General features: G+C 41.0%; 1 protein-coding gene across 2 annotated transcripts; it reads left to right on the forward strand.

Moving 5' to 3' along the window:
* Positions 1-1,120: 1,120 nt before the first annotated feature.
* On the forward strand, positions 1,121-20,203 carry nanos. Of its 2 annotated transcripts, none has more exons than XM_067763746.1 (5): positions 1,121-1,218; positions 1,422-1,518; positions 1,587-2,022; positions 15,308-15,762; positions 18,852-20,203. In XM_067763746.1, exons 2-5 carry the CDS (start codon positions 1,483-1,485, stop codon positions 19,116-19,118), a joined length of 1,194 nt encoding a protein of 397 aa, XP_067619847.1. In that variant the 5' UTR covers positions 1,121-1,218; positions 1,422-1,482; the 3' UTR covers positions 19,119-20,203. The 2 variants fall into 2 exon arrangements, with proteins under 2 accessions (XP_067619847.1, XP_067619846.1); XM_067763745.1 differs by having other exon boundaries at positions 1,142-1,332.
* The last annotated feature ends 4,270 nt before the right edge of the window (positions 20,204-24,473 follow it).

Genomic DNA, 24,473 nt, shown 5'->3' on the forward strand with positions numbered 1-24,473 from the left:
GACATGTCCCTAAAACAGCTGAAAAAACTGTAGGCGCCTTTTGGTGCGCCCATCGTTGGTGCTAATCCTTAAAACTGTCCCACGAGAGTTAAGAGTAGTAAAGACCATTAATAGCAACTGTAAGTCGCCTTTGTGCGTAACCAGAAAGGACACACACATGATTTAAAGAAATCTTGTCGACAACGAGTATAAGGAGGTAGCCCAGAAGATCTCCTACGCTTTGCACGAGACATACAGACAAAAGTGTGACCATTTTAAGTATTTCTATTTTTTTCGGCATACGCAGCAGTACCAGTCCCACAGATCGGGGTTAGGTCCGAAGCCTCCATGAAGTAAGTAAACGAAGGCAGGTCCCTCCACAAGAGTTACTCCTGAAATTTTTTGAACGATCCGCAAGTCTTTCGATCACATTTTGTTTGCATAGACTTAAAATAAATAAATTAAAGTAAAAAAATAAATTATATTTGTTCATTATTGTTCGTGAATATGTTTATTTAATGGCAGTGTCCAAGGCACAAATTCATTCATAACTTTTTTTAAATTTTTTGGTATTCAAATATATTCATTGTTCCATTCGGTTATTAGGACATATATGGTCCCACGTAATAAACAACAGTTCCGCGATTCAAAGTAGGTGAAAATCCGTTATATAGTTCTTTTTTTCAAATTCCGTTATAATTTATTGCAATTAACTTTTATTTCGCACAAAACAAAAGCACTTCAAATATTCAGCTATGTAAAACGCATTTACTTTTTTCGCAGAAACATAAATAATGGAAGCAACACAACAGCAAGCACCAACAACCGAAAAATAATTGTTTGCAAAAATCGTGCGAAGAGAACGAAATTTCACAAAAAAAAAAAGACTTACGTATGCTTGGTGAAAATTTAAAATTTTGTTTGGCAGCTGGATTGAAAACTATTGTCCACCATAGAAAATTTGTACATATCGTTTTTCCATTGATTAAAATGTTACTTATTTGCACACAGCCCATTTGATTCCTTTTTAAATTTAAGCACGGCAAATAAATTACTCTTGTGGTTGGCAACCATGTAGCCAACTGATTTTGGCGTTTAAATGCACTTGTTGTACCCTGTTCGAAGATACAAAAACCGTTAGGAAAATAAGTGAGTTCAACAGAAAACTACAAAAACAAATAATAATTGAAGGAGTCGAATTCGTGGAATCCGAAAGCTCTAGCGAATTAAATTGCCCAGGTTGTAATAATACTAATATTAATAAATTTTAATGCGTTAGTTAGATCGAGAAAGATTATACATTTTCTAATAGTGGTATTTCAAACAATTTTAATTGAAGAATTTGAAAATATTGTATGTATATATATACAAACGTATACGGTTATATGCATATATGACTGCGAACATATACGGCCTGGAATTGTGAAACAAATTATTTTCAGCTCTCATATTAACAAAAGTTAACGGATTGTAAGTACAAATACGAAGTACATTGGAAGGAACATGTTACAATTAAACGGGGATTCAGATGAAGCAAAGGTAAGAACGATCAATGTCCGTTATTTTGTCAAGAAGTACGTATTATAAATGCATTTGCTTTGGAAAAGGATGCCCTGTCTTCGTTCTTAGGCCATAATTCCCTGGACGCAAGGTATTTGCATGAAGTGTACATAGATACTAAAAGTCCATCAGTAAGATCGCGGAGCCTATCACCTATGTCATCAGATTCGTCAACTCACACATTCTCATCGGGATTTGTTTCGTCATCTCCAATTCTCACCACCAGTACTTCTGAAATTGGTTTGCAGCCTTCAAACTATTTAAATTTTGTGCCATACAGTAAAGATCTGGGAATATGTAAGACTCCATTGTTGACGCAAAGTGCCAGTGTTCATCCGAGGCAAGAACATCAAACAAATATTTATAACGACAACATTGACCAGCACCGTTTACACCACATAGAAGCTCAAAAACAACAACAAAACGAAATATCCAACTCGCTAAAAATGTTTGCTATGTTGGCATCTTATAAAAATGAAAATGGTAAGTTCACTGTTTTCTATGGACATTTTGTATTGAAAGGAAATGAAAAACAGTTCAATCATTGCTGCAAATGGGTATACATTTTAAATGATTCTATAGATCACCGGTAACGGAAGACTGGCGCTGATAATGGCGCCTGTCTATCTGTTTGAGATTGTATGTGAGTACTCCAATTAGAATTTAATTAGCACGAAGCGTTGCCGTTTTAAATTCTCTAAATTACCCAAAAACAAAATTAAAATTCCCCAAATCTATCAAACTTCCCAACAAGAAATTAGCAAATATCCTATCGTCTAGAATGGTCGACTGGTAACGCGCCCAAAAATATGCGTAGGGATATCAAGCCTCAGCAACAATAATTCGGAGGCGGAAAAGAAAAATGGTAATTCTATACTACAGCATAACACTCTTAATACAAAAATATCAAGAGGGGTATCCAGGATCGCGAATCCGGAAGCGGAGGTAAAAAATTTTGGTCTGTCAAGAGATATTTGCAAAAGAAATTGAAAATTTGGTGATTCTTTACAACAGCATGACACTGCTAATACGCCTCCAAAAATATCGAGAGAGGTATCAAACGACGCGTATTGACATCAGTATTAATAATCCGACTAAAAAATTTTAACTCGTTCAAAAGATATTAACGAAAAACCGAAAAAAGACCCGCGGGTACCTCCGAAACCGGGGGTGGTATCTATAGTATTTTTGCGCAGAACACCGTTCTGCGTTGGCGGCCTCCGGCAGCGCTTATAAAAAATTACCCTGGGTGGGTCCAACACCGGTTTGGAGACCAAAACTATATCCGCACAAAATGTTCACAATTTTTTTTGTGGGTGCGACAACATTACAACAACCACATGAAAATCGCCAACTTCAACTGCAAATATCTCCGGACAGAGATAACATTTTTCTTTTCCGCCATCGGATAATTGTTCTCGAGATTAATACGCGTCTTTTTACACCTCTCTCGATATTTTTTGACGCGGCAGTCGGCCTTGAAACATCAGATGCTGTTCCGGAGCGAGCACACCCAGCGGGTTAGGGGGTAAGAATATACCCGCGGTAGGTCTGTCGTAGGAGGCGACTAAAATACCAGCGGCTGCAGCATCTTTCATTCGCATAACATGACCTAGTCAGTGTTGCCGTTTTAATTCGATGGACTATTTTGAATGAAGCTCGCACAGTTGTATCATTAAATCTTCTTCGGTACTCGCCGTGACGCGTAGAGGCCCATAAATATTTCGAAAAAACTTTCCCAGAGCCGACTCATCAGATGTCAGAGTCCATACTTCTACACCATATATCAGGGCGAGTTACGATAAGTGACTTGTGAAGCATGATCTTCGTTGCTGAGAGAAGAGTTTTCTTTTTAATTGCCTACTCAACCCAAAGTATCATTTGTTGGCAAGAGTGACTCTTCGCTAGATTTCTAGACTGATGCTGTTGTTCGTGTTAATGCTGATCCCAAATAAACTAAGTCGCCCACCACGATTATGATGGAGTTGCCTTGTTATGAAAAGGATGTTAAGTGGCTACCCAGGGATACTTGGTCGCAAGCGACCGAAAGTAGTGAGCTGCTTGAACCAAATGCAATAGAATCACCTTAGCCATTCCCTGGGAATTGCAGTAAGAAACGTTTCCCGTTTACTTCTACACACAGCTCCATACTCTAAATAAATAATAAATGTAAGGCGCGATAACCTCCGAAGAGATCTAAGGCCGAGCTTCTCTTCCAATTTGCGTCGTGCTCCTCTTGATTTTTCCCTACAAATTGGACGGACGGGACCTACATGTTTTATGCCGACTCCGAACGGCATCTGCAAGGCAGATGAGTTTTCACTGAGAGCTTTTCATGGCAGAAATACAATCGGAGCGCTTGCCAGACACTGCCGAGGGGCGACCCCGCTTAGAAAAATTTTCTTCTAATTGAAAAATCTTATTTCTAAAATTTTGATGTTACTTTGCCCGGGAGTTGAACCCAGGGCATACGGTGTGATAGGCGGAGCACGCTACCATCACACCACGGTGGCCGCCATACTCTAAGTGACGTTTAATTAGGTAAAGTACGGGAGTAAAGATATTTAATGTAATGATCAAGCCACATTTTGAATACTGTTCGACCATTTTATTCCTGGGATCCACACAGATGAAAAACAGGCTGCAAAAACTACAAAACAAAGGGATGCGGTGCATACTATTATGTAATAGGCTGACACGAATCACATATATGTTAGAAACTCTGAAATGGTTAAATATCAATCAAAGAACAATTATGAACGTACTTCTTTTTGTGTTTAAAATGAAATATCACCTACTACAAAAGTACTTAACGAGCCAAATAGCATATGTAGGAGATGTGCAACCCTACGGCTTAAGGAACAAGAATGATTTTAGAATTAAATTTTATAAATCCAATAAGGCACAAAATGTTTTAATGTATAAATGCTTAAAACTTTTTAATGAATTGCCAAGCAATATAAAAAACGAAAGAAATATTAATGTATTTAAAAGACTGATAATATATCATATTAGAGAACATTATAGCTCACAATGAGCCAATTAGCTATTGCTAAGACTACCGATTTTGTATTACTAAACTGTACCTGAAAGTTTTAAATAGCTACGGCTAAATAAAGAACCTAATAATAAAAAAAAAAAAATACCTTTTGCTGACTACTTCTGATAAACTAGGAGCCTTATTGTTGTTGTTATGGTGATAATTACACTCCCCGAAGGCCTTCGGGAGTGTTATCGATGTTGATGGTCCTTTTCCGGATGTACATGCGGTACGTTTCGGTAACAAGCACCATTAAGGTACTAGCCCGACCATCTTGGGTACGATTTGGTATGACCACATGAAACCTAGGCAATCCCGTCCTCACACCCCCTACACCCATAAGGAAGTTGGTGTCGCCAGAGCCTCGACTGTTAAAGAAACAGGATTCGCGACGGGTGGGTGAGGTTGACAATTGGGTTGGAGAAGCAATATATCGAGCCCTTCCCGCAATTTAAGTGTAACCAAAAAAATACAGATATTAGTTTTTTGCTGAAAACCGATAGTTTTGCATGATTTGAATCATCTCACAAATTTTTATATTAGAGAATAGTACCGTTATCAAGCTAAATCAAAAAGAAATTTTAGTGTAAGTGAATTTTGAGGTTTGTTTACTTTTTTTGTGACCGCAATTGCTACTTACCTCAAAAGTGCTTATCTGTGGTATGTTGTTGTTGTTGTTGTTATAGCAATGCTCGCCCCACCTAATAGCCGCGACCGATCACAAATTGTCATCAATATCCTCTAACGGGAGTCCAAGGAAACTTGCCGTTACAACAGGGGTGGACCATAAGGAAAGTGGTGTTAGAGGCGTTGGTTCCACATTACAATTGAAGAGATGGTTGGTGTCATGTGGGGACATGTGGTATCTTACGTGTTTATTTTCACTTTTATCGTGTATATTTATATTGTTCGAAAAAGCACTTGTTTCAATTATACTGTATATGCATGATTTAAGCAACCATTTTGCAAAAAGAAAAAATTATGGCTGAAAACGAAAATATGTATTTTAGTTTGATACAAATCATTTCTGCTTAAGTTCGTGAATCCAATAAAATTGTTTTATTATTTTAATATGGAGCTTTTACAAAATAAGGTGATTAATTATTTTATATCTTTAAAATAAAATAACAAAACTGTGTTTTTATACCAATGAACGATCAAGAATAACTCACTGGTGCCATATAGCGAAACTGAGTCTGAAAAGACATATTCTGGGGAATTAGAAATCGAGATATGCGGTGAAACAAGAGGGTACAAGAAGAAACGAAAACTTCCTAAAAGACTTCGGGGTAAAAAACGTGAGCTGTAAGAAGTTAAACCAAATCCCTGCGTAGGTAAAAAGTGTGGAAAAAAGTGTTGTGAAAAACTTAGTGAGCAAGATCGGTGATGGTAAATGAACACTTTTGGGGCTTAGGCAACAAGATACGACAAAGAGATTGGCTTCTATCGTGCATGACCCGGAAATGCGTTCAAAGGAGAACATCAGATAGCCTTAAAAAACAGTGGAGCTATGCATATTTCATTACCTATAACGAAAAGCGTTTTAAAGTTTGTCAGCAGTTTTTACTGAAAACACTTAATGTTTCCTAAAACACGTTAATATGTGTTCGAAAAAAACATAACTCTTCGAATACCTCTTGCCTGACCAAAAAAGACCTCCCCATAATAAGTCTGATAAAATAAATGTGGCTCTTTTGAAATCATTCATTGAACACCTACCAGCAGTTCCTTCCCACTATTGTAGGAACAAAAGTACTAAGTTATATCTTCCACAGTACTTTCGAAACGTGCCAACTTTGTATAGGTGTTACACGCAGCACTTGATAAATACAAATCAGGAGCAAGCTAAGTTGTCCCTAAGAGTTTTTCGTACATTTTCAAAAATGAATACCATATAGGCTTCCATTTGCCAAAAAAGGACAAATGCATTATTTGTGAAAAGTATAAGAACTCGGACAGAGAAACACAAAACCGTTTGCAACAAACTGAGGAACATAAAATGCACATACGGGACAGAGATAAATCAAAAGAAATTTTCTTAGAGGACCAAATAAAAAGCAAATAGAATGGGACATATATCTGCGCCAGCTTCGACCTTCAGAAAGTATTGAATACACCACCCGGAAAAAGCGTAAACCTTTTCTATTCAAGAAAATATGCTTTTTATAATGAAAGCGTTTAAGAAAACGGCACAAGAAACGGTTATTGCTTTTTATGTGGTGAATCGGATGGAAAACGTGGATGTAACGAAATTTCCAGTACAATTTTCCAATACTTAAATATCGTGGATGAAAGGGGGACTCATTCTGATATAAGTATATATTGTGATAGTTGTGTTGGGCAGAACAGGAACAGAGCTATGCAAGCAATGATTATATATTTCTTGGAGAAGGCTGCTAACATAAAACACATTAATTTAATTTACCTGTTGCCTGGGCATACCATGATGCCCGTGGACTCCATACATAGCACTATTGAGTCTTTTATTCGCGATATAAATGTTTGGGCTCCAAGTGAATGGTATACAATTATTTCGAACGCAAGAACTATACCAGAAAATTATACATGCATTTAAATTCATAATTCGGATTTTAAAGATTGGAAAACCTTTTCTCAAGCTTTGCTTCCAGCTTCAGTTAAAATATCATTTACGTCTTTGCGTTGCGCTATCTTCGAAAAAAGTTCTCCATTGGTTAAACTACAAACTACACTATGGTTATTTTGACGACAGCGAAAAAAAGGTATACGACCTAAGTACAATTGTGCGGTCAAGACGAAACTCTCTCATACTTAGTAAGGATCCTGTTACCTTTTATGATCACTTCTTACACATTTCATCTTCAAAATATAACGACCTAAAAGCTCTGCGAAAATAATATCATACCAAAACAATTTCACTATGAATACATTAGCTTATCCCATACCGGAAAGATAATAGATACATTGCCTGAGACAGACAAAGATGACTGAATTACTTTGTTTACAACAACAACAACAACAATATATTGTGTTTAAATTTGGAATTGTATAAGTTTCCTTTAATTTCAAATGTATGTATGTACTAAAAAATTAAAATACGCCTTTAATGTGCCCCTATGTAATCTGAAAAATATAATTGTATACCTTAAAATTTAAGGTAACCAACAAAATAGTCTTTGGAAAGTGAGCCAACATGACAGCAAAAAACGTAAGTACAGATAACAGGGCTTTCGGTACAGTGTCAAAAATCGAAGTCTTAATTGTAGGCTCAAGAAATATTTTATACACATACCAAATTTCATGATAGTAGCTTTTTTTGTCAGAAGATAATTACAAAAAACCTTCTACTGTAAAATTTACTTTTTGTTGGTTACACTTAACTTGCGGGAAGGGCTCGATATTGCGCTACACCACCCCTTGTATCAATTTGGTATTTTAGTCGCCTCTTACGACAGACATACCTACCACGGGTATATTTTAAGCCCCCTAACCCGCTGGGGGATGCCTTATTTATTATGTATTTCTCTCCTTCGGGTCATCTCAGTGGTTAGATGGATTGATATGGACTGCAGTTAAACCAACACGAATTAGTAATCTAGAAGAATAAAGGTATATTCCCGTACTCGTTCTGACTGTCTAAGAATTAAACTATTTGCGCTACAGTGTTGGATAGTATGTAAAAATGAAAATAAAGAGGAAATAATTTATTTTATTGAAAGGGTTTCAAATTTTATTTTATTTTTTGCTTAATGCAGAAATACTGTTGATGGCGTAGCCGGTGCCCCAGCGGGTTAGGGGATCAGAATATACCCGCGGTAGATATGCCTGTCGTAAGAGGCGAATAAAATACCAGATTCAAGGGGTTGTGTAACGCAACCCTTCAGGTTGCCAGCGCAATATATAGCTTCGCCGAACCCAATTGTCAACCTCACCTATCCGCGGCGAATCCTGTTTCACTAACAGACGAGGCTCTGGCGACCACAAGCTCCTCATGGAACTTGGGGGTGGGGAGGGGGGAATGGCCTGAAGGTTTAATGTGGCCACATAAATCGTTCTCGAGATGGTCGGGCTAGCACCTTAATGGTGCTGTGGTACCGGAGCGTACCGGATCTTTATCCGGCAAAGGACCATCACATCGATAACACTCCCCAAAGCCTTCGGGGAGCAACCTTATCGCTACAACAACAACAACAACATTGCGTAGCCGGCGCTTCCTAAGGCAGTCGGTTCTATGTACCGGAGCGACTCGGGATTTTTCCCGACCAAGGACTGTCATTTCAGTGTGACCCCATTTAATTTGTTTCGTCCCTCCCACAAATTGTCATCCTCCCAGCAGCTTATTGCAGCGGGACTGCTCCATATTCTCTTGCTCCGGGAAGGTATCGAATCCAATCCGGGTCCGTCTCCTAACCCCGGTCCTGAGAAATGGTTTTGCTGCATCTGCCGGAAAAGAATCTTTTTAGGACGGATGGTTGCATCGGACAGGTTGTTCTGCGCTTGATCCCAAAACCCGACGTCCACGTAACTTTTATAAATCTTTTGTGGCTCCTTCCTGTTCACGTCCAAGGGCGTCCCGTAGTCTACGCCTTAGCCCCCCACTACCTTCCAGCAGCCCAGCTGCTCAGCAAGCCACAACTAGTACCCGCTGCTGCTCGCGCCCCGCGACGTCAACAACTCAAACAGCTGCTACCACTCATAACTACTATCTTCGTAGTAGAGTCGGTAGCAATGCTGAGCCTCAGCCCCTGCCCCGTCTTCTCGATCACGGAGATAGTCGATTTCATGAAGCGGCACAACATCCGCATTGCTGCGATTCAAGAGACTAAACTCACAGCAAGATCTGCACTGCAAACCTGTTCTGGGTATAATGTCCACAGAAAAGATCGCATTAGCGGAAATGGAGGCGGCCTCGCGTTTATCATACACCACTCTGTGCAATATCATATATTTGATCCCGGCATCGACCGCAGGGACAATGTCTTAGAACGTCAAGGTCTATCTGTCCGGTCAGGCGATGCAAACCTAGAAATCATCAACATCTACATCCCTCCTGCCATCTGTTGCCCCAGTGGATACCGCCCTAATATTAGCGCCTTACTCACTGGCAACAATCGCATTATCTTAGGCGACTTTAAAGCCCATCACGATCTATGTCATTCAAACTTGCGGGCGGACAGTAGGAGTGAGATGTTGGCGGATCAAATAGAAGAAACGACGTTCTGCACAATAAACGGAGACGCCCCCACGCGTATGGTAGGAAGCTGTCACAGTTCGCCGGATATCTCAATCGTGAGCGCAGAACTCGTAAACTGCGTCAACTGGCAGCCGATGGTAACATTGGCATCCGACCACCTGCCTATACTTATTTCATTCGAGCGTACCGCCGACTTCATCGTTACAGTAAACCGCACTTTCATAAACTTTAAAAAACGAAAGTGGGAGGAATACAAATCTTTTACAGACAACCTCTTTGCTGCCCTCCCTATCCCGACTGATGCCCGCCAAGGGGAGCGTGCTTTCCGCAAGGTCATTGAATCCGCCTCGGCACGTTTCATTCCAGCCGGGAGAATTCCCGAAATTCGGCCCCACTTCCCGGCGGAGGCCGCAAATTTAGCGAGAGAACGTGACCTTATAAGACAGCTCGACCCAGGCGACCACCAAATAAGGGACATAAACCAACGCATCAGATTGCTTGTGGATGAACACAAGCGGGCGAAATGGGAGGATCACCTAAGAGGTTGTAACCTCTCTGCCGATGTGGGTAAACTTTGGTCCACCGTAAAGTGCCTATCGAATCCGTCTAAGCACAAAGACAAAGCTTCCATCGCCTTCGGCGATAAAGTGCTGTCGGATTCGATAAAATGCGCGAGCGCTTTCTGCCGTCAATATGTAATGCATTCTACGGTCGACAAAGATAGACGGAGGGCCAACAGACACGCACATAAACATAAATTCATCGCGTCACCAATTACCATCACCGCTAGAGACGTTGAAGATGCCATTGGTCACGCTAAACCATCCAAAGAAGTGGGCCCAGACGGCATAGCCATACCGATGCTTAAAAGCCTGGGGAAAGAGGGTTACATATACTTATCAAATGTCTTCAACCTGTCTCTTTCCACTTTGTCATACCCGAAAAATCGAAAATGGCCAAGGTGGTCCCTCTACTAAAGCCTGGGAAACCAGCTAACATAGGAGAGTCGTATCGTCCTATATCTCTCCTATCGCCACTAGCAAAGACGCTTGAAGCCCGCTCCCAAGGCAGTCGGTTCTATGTACCGGAGCGACTCGGGATTTTTCCCGACCAAGGACTGTCATTTCAGTGTGACCCCATTTAATTTGTTTCGTCCATCCCACAAATTGTCATCCTCCTAGCAGCTCCTTGCAGTGGGACTGCTACATATTCTCTTACTCCGGGAAGGTATCGAACCCAATCCGGGTCCGTCTCCTGACCCCGGTCCTGAGAAATGGTTTTGCTGCATTTTCCAGAAAAGAATCTTTTTAGGACGGTCATACTCTGTTCAGTGTGTCTCGTGCAAGGGATGGTTGCATCGGACAGGTTGTTCTGGGCTTGATCCCAAAACCCGACGTCCACGTAACTTTTATAAATCTTTTGTGGCTCCTTGCTGCTCACGCCCAAGGGCGTCCCGTAGTCTACGCCTAAGCGTATCCCCACTACCTTCCAGCAGCTTCGCTGCTCAGCAAGCCACAACAAGTACCCGCTGCTGCTCGCGCCCCACGGCGCCAACAACTCAAACAGCTGATACCACTCATAACTACTACCTTCGTAGTAGAGCTGGTAGCAATGCTGAGCATCAGCCCCTGCCCCCGTCTTCTTCTCCCCCCCTCTTTTCTGGCAGCAATCGTGCAGGTCAGGGAAACAGACTCTTAGTCCCTGCCTCCGTTTGCACCGTCTGCCAGCACAGAATATATAGGTTTGCGACATCCGCTCAATGCGGCTCCTGCCTTGGGTGGTGCCACTTTCCTAGATGTTCTGGTCTCCGCGACGACAACCCCCCGACGGGTTTCATCGCGCCATGTTGCCAGGTCGCAAACCCAAATCATCCGGGTACCCCAATGCTTGCCCAAGGGCGCCCAGTCCCAAGGCTACAACAGCAATTGCGTCCTGGCCTTCCACAACCTAGGCGTAGTCACCCCTCACTTACCCCTAGAGTGGCGGCGTCACCCCTCATACACTTCAGAATTCTGCAGTTCAACTGTAATGGACTAACTGCGAAGATTACGGAGATAGTCGATTTCATGAAGCGGCACAACATCCGCATTGCTGCGATTCAAGAGACTAAACTCACAGCAAGATCTGCATTGCAGACCTGCTCTGGTTATAATGTCCACAGGAAAGACCGCGAGAGCGGAAATGGAGGCGGCCTCGCGTTTATTATACACCACTCTGTGCAATATCATATATTTGATCCTGGCATCGACCGCAGTGACAATGTCTTAGAACGTCAAGGCCTATCTGTCCGGTCAGGCGATGCAAATCTAGAAATCATCAACATCTACATCCCTCCTGTCACCTGTTGCCCCAGTGGATACCGCCCTAATATCGAGGCCTTACTCACTGGCAACAATCGCATTATCTTAGGCGATTTCAATGCCCATCACGACCTATGGCATTCAAACTTGCGGGCGGACAGTAGGGATGTTGGCGGATCAAATAGACGAAACGACGTTCTGCACAATAAACGGAGACGCCCCCACACGTATGGTAGGAAGCTGTCATAGCTCGCCAGATATCTCAATCGTGAGCGCAGAACTCGTAAACTGCGTCAACTGGCAGCCGATGGTAACATTGGCATCCGACCACCTGCCCATACTTATTTCGTTCGAGCGTACCGCCGACTTCATCGTCACCGAAAAACGCACTTTCATAAACTTCAAAAAAGGAAAGTGGGAAGAATATAAATCTGCAACAGACAGCAGCTTTGCTGCCCTCCCTATCCCGACTGATGCCCGCCAAGGGGAGCGTGCCTTCCGTAAGGTCATTGAATCCGCCTCGGCACATTTCATTCCCGCCGGGAGAATTCCCGAAATCCGGCCCCACTTCCCGGCGGAGGCCGCGAGCTTAGCGAGGGAACGCGACCTTATAAGATAGCTTGATCCAGGCGACCCCCAAATAAGGGATATAAATCAACGCATCAGATTGCTTGTGGACGAACACAAGCGGGCGAAATGGGAAGAGCACCTAAGAGGTTGTAACCTCTCTACCGGTGTAGGTAAACTTTGGTCCACCGTAAAGTCCCTATCGAATCCGACTAAGCACAAAGACAAAGTTTCCATCGCCTTTGGCGATAAGGTGCTGTCGGATGCAAAAAAATGCGCGAGCGCTTTCTGCCGACAATATATAATGCATCCTACGGTAGACAAAGATAGACGGAGAGCCAATAGACACGCACATAAACACAAACTCAGCGCGTCACCAATTACCATCACCGCTAGAGAGGTTGAGGACGCCATTGGTCGCGCTAAACCATCCAAAGCAGTGGGCCCAGACGGCATAGCCATGCCGATGCTTAAAAACCTAGGGAAAGAGGGTTTCAAATATTTAGCGCATGTCTTCAACCTGTCTCTTTCCACCTTTGTCATACCCGAGAAATGGAAAATGGCCAAGGTGGTCCCGCTACTAAAGCCTGGGAAACCAGCTAACGTAGGTGAGTCATATCGTCCGATATTTCTCCTATCGCCAGTGGCAAAGACGCTTGAAGCCATTTTGCTCCCTTATTTCCAAGCACATTTGCAGCTAGCCCCTCATCAGCATGGCTTCAGAAAACTCCATAGCAATACCTCCGCGCTAAATGTCATTAGCACCCAGATAAATTGCGGTTTGAATCAATATCCCCACCATAGAACAGTACTCGTAGCGTTAGACCTATCAAAAGCTTTTGATACGGTCAACCATGGCTCGTTACTGCAAGACCTGGAAGGGTCCACCCTTCCCCCATGTCTTAAAAGGTGGACCGCAAATTATCTGGGTGGTCGGCAGGCATCGGTGCAATTCAGAAACGAAACATCAAAACAAAGGAGAATTAAACAAGGGGTGCCACTGGGTGGTGTCCTATCCCCGCTTTTGTTTAATTTCTACATATCTAAGCTACCTTCACCACCGGAAGGAGTCACAATCGTTTCCTACGCCGATGACTGCACAATAATGGCCACAGGCCCAGGCATACAGATCGATGAGCTCTGCAACAGAATAAACGGCTACCTCCCTGATCTCTCCAGTTTTTTCGCCTCGCGAAACCTGGCATTACCACCGACTAAATCTTCCGCGACCTTAATTACAACATGGACGTCCCAAATGTCGACCATTTTGAACATCCACGTCGATGGCACTACGCTACAGACTGTCCTACACCCCAAATCTCCCCATCAGGGAGAGAAATGAAATGCTGACCAAACAGTTCCTGTTGAATACCCAGAAACCTGGGCATCCCAACAGACATCTGATTGATGAACCAGCACCGCCTAGGGGCTTAAGGAGTCATCTCCGTAAGCATTTTGAGGAAATACGGCACCTGAGAACCCGGCCGTATGAAGTGAAAAAACACAAGCAGGTCCTTGGTGAACTCCATAAACAGGCGTCGGACCTTTATGCCGGAAATTGCCCGGTGAATCCAGTACTTAACGAAAATTATCCAAAACTTGCGGAAGAGGAACGCATACTCCCCAGGGAAACGCGTGTTACTCTTGCTCAACTTCGTTCTGGATACTGTAACAGGTTAAACTCTTACCTATCCAGAATCAACCCCGACATACAAAATGTATGCCCCGATTGCAACGTGTCCCCACATGACACCAACCATCTCTTCAATTGTAATGTGGAACCAACACCTCTAACACCCCTTTCCTTATGGTCCACCCTGTTGAAACGGCAAGTTTGCTTGGACTCCCGTTAGAGGATATTGATGACAATTTGTGATCGGTCGCGGCTATTAGGTGGGGCGAGCATTGCTACAACAACAACAACAACAAGCAAAAAAACACAAGCAGGTCCTTGGTGAACTCCACAAACAGTCGTCGGACCTTTATGTCAGGTATTGCCCGGTGAATCCAGTACTCAAAGAAAAGTACCCAAAACTTGTGGAAGAGGAACGCATACTTCGCAGGGAAACGCGTGTCACTCTTGCTCAACTTGGATCTGGATACCGTAACAGGTTGAACTCTTACCTATCCAGAATCAACCGCGACATACAAAATGTATGCCCCGCTAGCAATGTGTCCCCACATGACACCAACCATCTCTTTAATAGTAATGTGGAACCAACGCCTCTAACACCCCTTTCATTATGGTCCACCCCTGTTGAAACAGCAAGTTTCCTTGGACTCCCGTTAGAGGATATTGATGACAATTTGTGATCGGTCGCGGCTGTTAGGTGGGGCGAAGCACTGCTACAACAACAACAACAACAACATGGCGTAGCCGGTGTTGGACTAGCTAAGAGTTATTTTTTAGTAGCGCGGCCAAAGGCCACCTGCGCAAAAAGGTATTTTACGCAAAAATACTGTAAATTTACCGTAATTTCCAAAGATTTCGGAATCCTGGTTTATTAATGAAAAGCCTGTCCAAAAAATGTTTTTCGAAGACATTTTTTACGTATTTCGATAAAGTATCAATGCGCTATTAATATTATTAACAGACACACACTCTGTAGCCTTTATGAAACTCTTTTAAATTTTCCTAAGCCTATTAATTCAGTGGCGATTTATCAAAATACATTTAAATTTTTTTAGACTATATAAGACAAAGAGATATGCAAGTTGATGATATAATGCAAGATTTTTATTGCAATGGATATGTCACCGATGACTCGAACGGCTTTCATCTAGAAGAAGCACCGTTTCAAAAACAATACAGTCCTAATTACAATGATCACAACAGTTGCAGCTTATATGGCATGAAGTTCAATAAGAATCTCGGAGACAATGGTTTAAACGATACTAATTGTGGTATTAATGGTAACACCAATATCGCTGCCTTGAGTTCTCATTATCTCAACCAAAGTTTGCGGATGTTTAACTTACCCTCATATTCGGCATATTATAGCAGTGGTATTACATCTTCTCATCACCAGTATGCTGCAACTGTTGCAGCAGCAACCGCAGCCGCCGTGGCCAACATAGATTTCAACAATCAAAATATTAAAAAACCACAAAAGCGTTATGGAAATGCAAAAATCGACAAATACGTAAGTATGCTATGTGTAAGCAGGGAGTAAGTTTTTTAACTGCTTGTTTCGAAAAGTACATTTCAAGACTTACACTCAAAGAATCAGTGCACAAAAATAAACTATTGTACGCTACCATTTCGCACAGTTTGTTATTACTTCGGCGGCCGCCGTGATGTGGTGGTATTGTGGTCCGCCTACCACATCGAAGATCCTGGGGTCAACTCCCTACCAACTCAACACCAAAAATTTAGAAGAAAGTGTCTTCAATTACAATAAAATTTTTCTAAACGGGGTCGCCCCTCGGCAGTGATTTGCCAAACACTCTCGAGTGTATGGTGGTGTAGTGGTTGTTGTTGTTGTTATAGCAGTGCTTCGCCTCATCCAATAGGTGCGACCGATCACAAATTGTCATCAATATCCTCTAACGGTGGTAGCGTGCTCCGCCTACCACATCGAAGATCCTGAATAATGAATAATGCGATGCAGCTCACCACCATGATGATTCGTTCCTCTAGTTTGCTTTTTTATACCCAGCGTGTATACATAACTTTAATTGATAAATGTTTTGTTTTAAGCCATGTCCGTCCGCCTATTAACACGATAACTTGGTATAGTGGCTTTATTTATTTAATGGGAAAAATGGGATAGTTCTAACAGGTTTGTATGTGACTTGATGATTGTTCCTTTTCCTTCAAATGCCAAAAATGGACTAATTGACTTTTGATTGAACGCCGAAATTCTGCTTATTTTGCACCTTCTGCTAACATTCCAATTTCTGAACTGTCCAATAAATAACTTAAATATTCAGTATAACAAAACGTTCTTTATTTAGATTACTTTGGGCGTAGTACTTCAATTATTACGTACTTCACTATAGCGTGTTAAAATCAAACTGATTCCCGATTCCTTAGCTTGCGCTGCTTTTATGCCCTCGTTACCTCGTTCGCCCATTTCTCCTAAGGTCTAGACGTTTCACGAGCATGGCTTCTCTGAACTGTCGAATAAATAACTTAAATATTCAGTAAACAAAACGTTCTTTATTTATATTACTTTGGGAGTAGTACTTCAATTATTGCGTACTTCAGTATAGTGTGTTAAAATCAAACTGATTCCTCAGCTTACGCTGCTTTTATACCCTCGGTTACCTCGCTCGCCCATTTCTCCTAAGGTCTAGGCGTTTCACGAACATGCCTTCTAGAACAGTTGTATCTCATGCTTGGTTATGTAGCTACATATAAACATGTATATCTGTAGTTTATTTAAGCCCATATGCTTTATTGACACCTATCTATGTGTGTAAAATATTCTCTCCACTGTTAGCTGCTGGTTATGTGTATGTTATATATTCTCTTCGTTTCAAGCTGCTGGTTGTGTGTGTGAAATATTCTTCGTTGCCTTCTATGTATGTGTTTTTTATTTACTAACCGCAGTGACGCATCGACATTGCTAACATTCTCCACAATATTGTATTGAAATTTGGCATGGAGGTTGTCCTTGTCATTGTATATTCACCTTATGAACATTCACAAAAACGGTGGGTGACCACACCCTTTCGAAAAAAAATATTAATATCAAAAAAAAAATAATTAATATCGAAATTTCGAGAATGCCGTAGTTCTTTACCAAAGATGATAAGTGAACCTTACATGTTGCTTGACTTTGACCTTGTCCGCTCCTTTTAATTAAGCTGTTCCCAAAACGTTTAATATAAAAGTAAAAAAAACGCCCAGCGCCCGTATCGTGTGTTATGATTCGTATCGAAATCAAGTTTTCACCGAGACATTAAATCAAAATAGCTCCGAAATCATGAGTCCGAATAACGACATATGTGAACTAGAGACTTCAAGTATTAGTTGGATTTATAATTTATCATAATTTGTATAAATAGTTTGGCAGTTTGATATTTATAGTGAGAATGGATTCCGATACGAATCGTAACACACGATACGGGCCCAGTTTTAACGAGGTTCAGGAACAAGACGGCAATGCTATGTCACAATAAACAAAAAGTAATACAGGAAGGTTTCCTATCTACAATATCAAATTGGCGGGACCCACACGATTAATGGCGACTCCTCAATGAATCTACTAAGGCCGATGCATTCACTCGAAGGGATTGTAAAACGATTTATCTTAAACAAAAAAAAAACTTTGTATTTTTTCTAAAGTATTTAGATGAAAGGTTTCCCTGGACTTGAGTTTATGTTTATGTTTAATTTATTACAATCTAGATACAAAAGTAATTAAAAACTAAATAATCAACTTACCATGAATAGCATAAACAAATAAAAATAGATATTGCAAGTTAATATTAGAGGTACACTTCCAGAGTTGACTTGAAAATATTTCTCGACAAAGAAAAATCAACAAAAAACCTCCTTGAGTAAGCGTGCGAATTAGGTCAAAACTACAATAACTAGCCCTGCAAGCACGTATGTAAAATGGTAAAAATGTTATTACATTAAATGAAACCTTCGCTAAGAGAGTTGAGCAATCCAGAGAACCCTGGATCTTCGGTGTGGATGGCGGAGCACGCCACCATCACACCACGGCGGCCGTGAAGATAGTGCAGCGAATAAAAACCCAAATGCTTTGGCCAAGAAAGTTTTTCAGTCACCGCTATTTGGTATCAGAAGAAGGGGGGGACCTTCACGGAGCTGGTAGAAGCAGACGGACTTGACTTCCCTTGCTGGTTAATGATGATGAGAAATTCGGTACACATATTTATTGTTATAAGAAACAAGAATTAAAATTTGTCGTTAACTGGTAAGGAACACGCCCACGTTTAAATACAAAATTGTTTGAAGGATTTGAGATGAATACAATAAGCAATATCTATGCGACAAGTGTTTCATGTACATATTTCCTTTGTAACGGGAAATATGTCTCATAAAAATTGATAAAATTGCTTAATAATCAATCCTTTTGATAATACTCAGTATTAAAAATTCTACAACCCAATTAATTTTACGATAGAAGCTCACATATGAGTATATAATGTTCGGATAAACCTGAACTTAACCTTCCCAACATGTTTTACTTAAATTAATTTTGTTTTGGTTTTGTCAATAATTCTATACAATTTAAAGTGGGTTATATTTTTTCAGTCTGCGGTAAAACATTGTGTGTTCTGTGAGAATAACAATGAGCCAGAAGCTGTAGTCAAAAGCCATGCAGTTCGTGATTCTCTGGGGCGTGTGCTGTGCCCGAAACTGCGAACCTATATATGTCCAATTTGTAAAGCTTCAGGGGACAAAGCTCATACCGTTAAATACTGCCCTCAGAAACCTATTATAACAATGGAAGACGCTGTGAAAGCGGAATCCCTACGTTTAGCGAAAAATTCATATTTTAAACAAGGTATGAAAACATAAAACCACAGTTTTTTATTTACATTTAATTTGATGAACTTATGTTAGATTTTTGAAATAATACCATTTAAAATATACATAAATGTATGTATATGCAAAAATCGTAGAAAGGAAAATACATTAAATTTTTATGAACTCCATTTAAATTTTTTCATGCATAAAATTTATTCTTTATATATATACTATGTACGTATGCATATGACGCCTGGGGCGTATTCGTTTTAAATATATTTAGATTGTAAGGAAGCGTACCTTTGAAAGGCGTGAACAATTGTCGTTGACGGCCAATATGTATTGAACTTTTTGCACTATCTGTTCATGATTATCGAAACGTTAATATTTACGGCATACCCAATTTTAAAATTTCGGATTAAATTTAAAATCAAAATGAATACAATTAAAGATTTGATATCAAATGCATATGCATGATGATAAATACATTGACTATGTATGTATATTAAAAGACTAGACATGCAAATTTGTATGTTATATTCACATTATTGAAATGTAAAAGTTAAATATATTATTTAAAAAGTGTCGGACTATTTTTATTTGCTCTTATTGAAAATTAGTACATTCATACATGCATATGTATATTGGAGTTTTCTTTATTTTTCAACTTCGCAAGTAAACATATTTTAGATAATTAATTTAGAAAAGTTCGGTCTGTATCTCCCCGATGGTATAGCGCGCCTAGTATTTATTTATTTTTTATATATTTTAATTTTTAAATGAAAGCCTAATTTACACAGTATACCTAAATAAAAATGTAAATTTTAAGTACAGACGTTGAAGTATTACGTCAAACGTTAAAAGTTTATTGGTCAATTCTAACCTGCATATGTTTCAGGGTATTTTGAAGAAAGTTCGTGTTTTAAAACAAAATATTTGTGAGAATAAATTTGTCTGTCTTTACGTATAACTAAGCATATTCATTTAAAATAATTCATATTCGAAAGTGAGATTATGTTATCTTTATAATACTTCTTATATTTAATACCTGTAATAACGTTAATTGAACTGATGAAAGCACATACGTTGTATTGAACAACCTAAATAAAATTTGTTTTTAAAATGGAGAAAAAATATTTTTACGGATTTACTTACTATGTGAATATAGGACTCGCAGTAATTATTTATTAGATCTTCATCTTGAATTTTATTATTCAGTCTTGTGCACGTGTGCAGTACTGCAAATAAAAATTTCCCCTTATTTATAAACTTCAATTAAGAGAAATATCTAGTATGCATTAATAAGCACAATTAACCAAATGGAATTTAGTTGTGAAATCGGGAATAAAAGCAACAGCTTTTCCTGTAGTACTGCAAATGTACGATGGTACACATTGAACCCTCGAAATAAAAATATTGTATAAAATGTTCGGAGATGGTATCAAAAGCATCCAAATTACTTGAAGTGTAAAGGAAGTGGTTCGGAATTTCCGGAAGAATAATTTTTTTCCTACTATATATATTTTTCTTGTTTTAGCAGGGCTTCACCCCATTCGATAGATACGATCACTCTCACACTCTCAGCACCCAAATTAATTGAAGTGTAAAAGAAGTGGTTCGGAATTTCCGGAAGAATAATTTTTTTCCTACTCGTCTGGAAAATTGGGTGGTTAATTTATTTGAAGCAAAAGCAACGACAAAGGAAAAACAAATACAGCATTAAAATAAATCATCCGGGACGAATAAGAACATTTCGTCCGGGATTTTTATATAATGAAATGTTCCGGACGAATTAAGGCAGCCAAATGTAACTGGGCTGAATTTGTATATATATTCTTCTTGTTTTAGCAGGGCTTCACCCCATTCGATAGATACGATCACTCTCACATATTTTCAGCGTTATCCTCTACTGGAAGTAAGAGTTTAATCTGTTACAGTACGAGTATTCAGAGTGAAGTTGTGCCTCAACGGGATTGATCGGCAATTAACTGGCATACGACTTTGCCGACTCTTTGTGGATGAGGCTGAGAGCCTGTTTATGCTGATCTACTTCAAACGGCTGAATTCGTGAGCAGGATATCCTCATAGTGACAGCGGAGATTTACCCTTATAACCCTGGGGCTTTATCAATCAGTTGTATTTTGGGATGCCCAGGTTACTGAGTATTTAATAGAAACTATGCAGCATTTTGCTTCTCTCCTTTATAGGGAGTTTCTCGCCTCACTGTGTAGATGATGTTCTGACGACATCAATCAGTTGTATGTTGGGATGCCCAGGTTACTGAGTATTTAATAGAAACTATGCAGCATTTTGCTTCTCTCCTTTATCGGGAGTTTCTCGCCTCACTGTGTAGATGATGTTCTGACGACATAAGACGTCTCGTGACAGTTTTGAGCGCGATGTTTTGACAGGCCTGCAGCTTTCCCTAGCATGTTTATTTTAAAGCTCGGCCAACTGCTTTATAAAAAGGTGCCAATGGAAAGACATGTAAAAATTAAACGAAAGTGGGGGTACGACAGTGCCCAGAGATAACACCTGTGTAATTCTCCTTGGTTTTGATGGTACGTTTCTGTATTGAACCGATGCCTTACTACCACACGGATAATTGCGGTCAACCTTTTGAGGGAGGGTGGACCCTTCAAATTTTTCGAGTAGCCTGCTGTGGCGGTGATTTTCGAAAGCCATACTGGTGGTAAGCCGCAGGTTTGCGACTTTTGGCATTCCCCAGGGAAGTACACGGTCCACACTTATTTATCATATTTATTAATGACATCAGCAGTTGTTTTTCGTTTGGAACATTCGATTTAATGTTCGCCAAAGATTTCTCAAAAAATTTATTTCCATTTTATTGCGATTATTTTAGAACAAAATACGCAAGTGCTATTCGAGAGCTTAACACAAGTAATGCCGCAGCCCTAGATTTTTTTATTAAAAGGGCTGAGTTTATGTATTATTGAACTATGCTAAGTACACCGATAACTTTAAGGACTCTTTATAATTTTATTTGTACTATATTCGGTAAGGATTAAAATAAAACGACATCGGGCGAAATAAGTTGCCTTGGTTAGCTGGTCCCCTAGGCTTTAGTAGCGGAACCACCCTCACCATTTTTCAGGGCTGACGAAGGTGAACATAGACAAGTTAGCTTCGGCATGGCAATACCGTCCGGGCTTACTAATTTTGATGGTTCTTTAACCTGTTGTTGGTGTTTGTTGTTGTAGCAATGCTCGCCCCACCTAATAGCCGCGACCGATCACAAATTGTCATCAATATCCTCTAACGGGAGTCCAAGGAAACTTGCCGTTTCAACAGGGGGGGACCATAAGGAAAGGGGTGTTAGAGGCGTTGGTTCCACATTACAATTGAAGAGATGGTTGGTGTCATGTGGGGACACATTGCAAGCGGGGCATACATTTTGTATGTCGGGGTTGATTCTGGATAGGTAAGAGTTTAACCTGTTACAGTATCCAGAAAGAAGTTGAGCAAGAGTGACACGCGTTTCCCTGGGGAGTATGCGTTCATCTTCCGCGTGTTTTGGATAATTTTCGTTAAGTACTGGATTCACCGGGCAATTCCCGGCATAAAGGTCCGACGCCTGTTTATGGAGTTCACCAAGGACCTGCTTGTGTTTTTTCACTTCATACGGCTGGGTTCTCAGGTGCCGTATTTCCTCAAAATGCTTACGGAGATGACTCCTTAAGCCCCTAGGCGGTGCTGGTTCATCAATCAGATATCTGTTGGGATGCCCAGGTTTCTGGGTATTCAACAGGAACTGTTTGGTCAGCATCTCATTTCTCTCCCTGATGGGGAGTATTCTCGCCTCATTATGCAGATGGTGTTCTGGGGACATAAGAAGACAGCAGTATTTTGGCAGGCCTGTGGGTGATTTTTAGGCTTGGCGACCATATGGGTGACGCGTAGCACGTAATCGGCTGGCTAATTGCTTTGTATGTAGTCATGAGCGTTTCTTTATCTTTTCCCCAAGTACTGCCAGCGAGGGATTTGAGGATTTTGTTACGGCTCTGAATTCTCGGAACAATTGCGGCTGCGTGCTCACCAAAATGTAGATCCTGATCAAACGTCACACCCAAGATTTTGGGGTATAGGACAGTCGGTAGCCTAGTGCCATCGACGTGGATGTTCAAAATGGTCGACATTTAGGACGTCCATGTTGTAAATAAGGTCGCGCAAGATTTAGTCGGTGATAATGCCATGTTTCGCGAGGCGAAAAAACTGGAGAGATCAGGGAGGTAGCCGTTTATTTTATTGCATAGCGCATCGATCTTTGGGCCTGGGCCTGTGGCCATTATTGTGCAGTCATCGGCGTAGGAAACGATTGTTACCCCTTCCGGTGGTGAAGGTAGCTTTGATATGTAGAAATTAAACAAAAGTGGGGATAGGACACCACCCTGTGGCACCCCTTGTTTAATTCTCCTTGGTTTTGATGTTTCGTTTCTAAATTGCACCGATGCCTGCCGACCACCCAGATAATTTGCGGTCCACCTTTTAAGACATGGGGGGAGGGTAGACCCTTCCAGGTCTTGCAGTAACGAGCCATGGTTGACCGTATCAAAAGCTTTTGATAGGTCTAGCGCTACGAGTACTGTTCTATGGTGGGGGTATTGATTTAAACCGCAATTTAACTGCGTGCTAATGGCATTTAGCGCGGTGGAAGTGCTATGGAGTTTTCTGAAGCCATGCTGATGAGGGGCTAGCTGCAAATTTGCTTGGAAATAAGGGAGCAAAATGGCTTCAAGCGTCTTTGCCACTGGCGATAGGAGAGATATCGGACGATACGACTCACCTGTTAGCTGGTTTAGTAGCGGGACCACCTTGGCCATTTTCCATTTCTCAGGTATGACAAAGGTGGAAAGAGACAGGTTGAAGACATGCGCTAAATATTTGAAACCCTCTTTCCCTAGGCTTTTAAGCATCGGCATGGCTATGCCGCCTGGGCCCACTGTTTTGGATGGTTTAGCACGACCGATGGCGTCCTCAACCTCTTTAGCGGTGATGGTGATTGGTGACGCGCTGAATTTGTGTTTATGTGCGTGTCTATTGGCCCTCCGTCTATCTTTGTCGACCGTAGGATGCATTATATATTGTCGGCAGAAACGCTCGCGCATTTTTTCGCGTCCGACAGCACTTTGTCGCCAAAGGCGATGAAAACTTTGTCTTTGTGCTTAGTCGGATTCGATAGGGACTTTACGGTGGACCAAAGTTTACCCACACCGGTAGAGAGGTTACACCTCTTAGGTGCTCCTCCCATTTCGCCCGCTTGTGTTCATCCACAAGCAATCTGATGAGTTGGTTTATATCCCTTATTTGGGGGTCTCCTGGATCAAGCTGTCTAATAAGGTCACGTTCTCTCGCTATGTTTGCGGCCTCCGCCGGGAAGTGGGGCCG

Source organism: Eurosta solidaginis, chromosome 1 (assembly GCF_040869045.1).
Source record: "Eurosta solidaginis isolate ZX-2024a chromosome 1, ASM4086904v1, whole genome shotgun sequence".
In the NCBI taxonomy this organism is placed as follows: domain Eukaryota; kingdom Metazoa; phylum Arthropoda; class Insecta; order Diptera; family Tephritidae; genus Eurosta; species Eurosta solidaginis.

What these genes read in the sequence shown, in the direction of transcription:
- nanos (XM_067763746.1), top strand. Translation starts at nt 1,483, where the DNA reads ATGTTACAATTAAACGGGGATTCAGATGAAGCAAAG. An exon ending in GGGATTCAGATGAAGCAAAG is followed by an intron (nt 1,519 to 1,586) that starts GTAAGAACGATC and finishes GCTTTGGAAAAG; the next exon opens with GATGCCCTGTCTTCGTTCTT. An exon ending in ATGCAAAAATCGACAAATAC is followed by an intron (nt 15,763 to 18,851) that starts GTAAGTATGCTA and finishes ATATTTTTTCAG; the next exon opens with TCTGCGGTAAAACATTGTGT.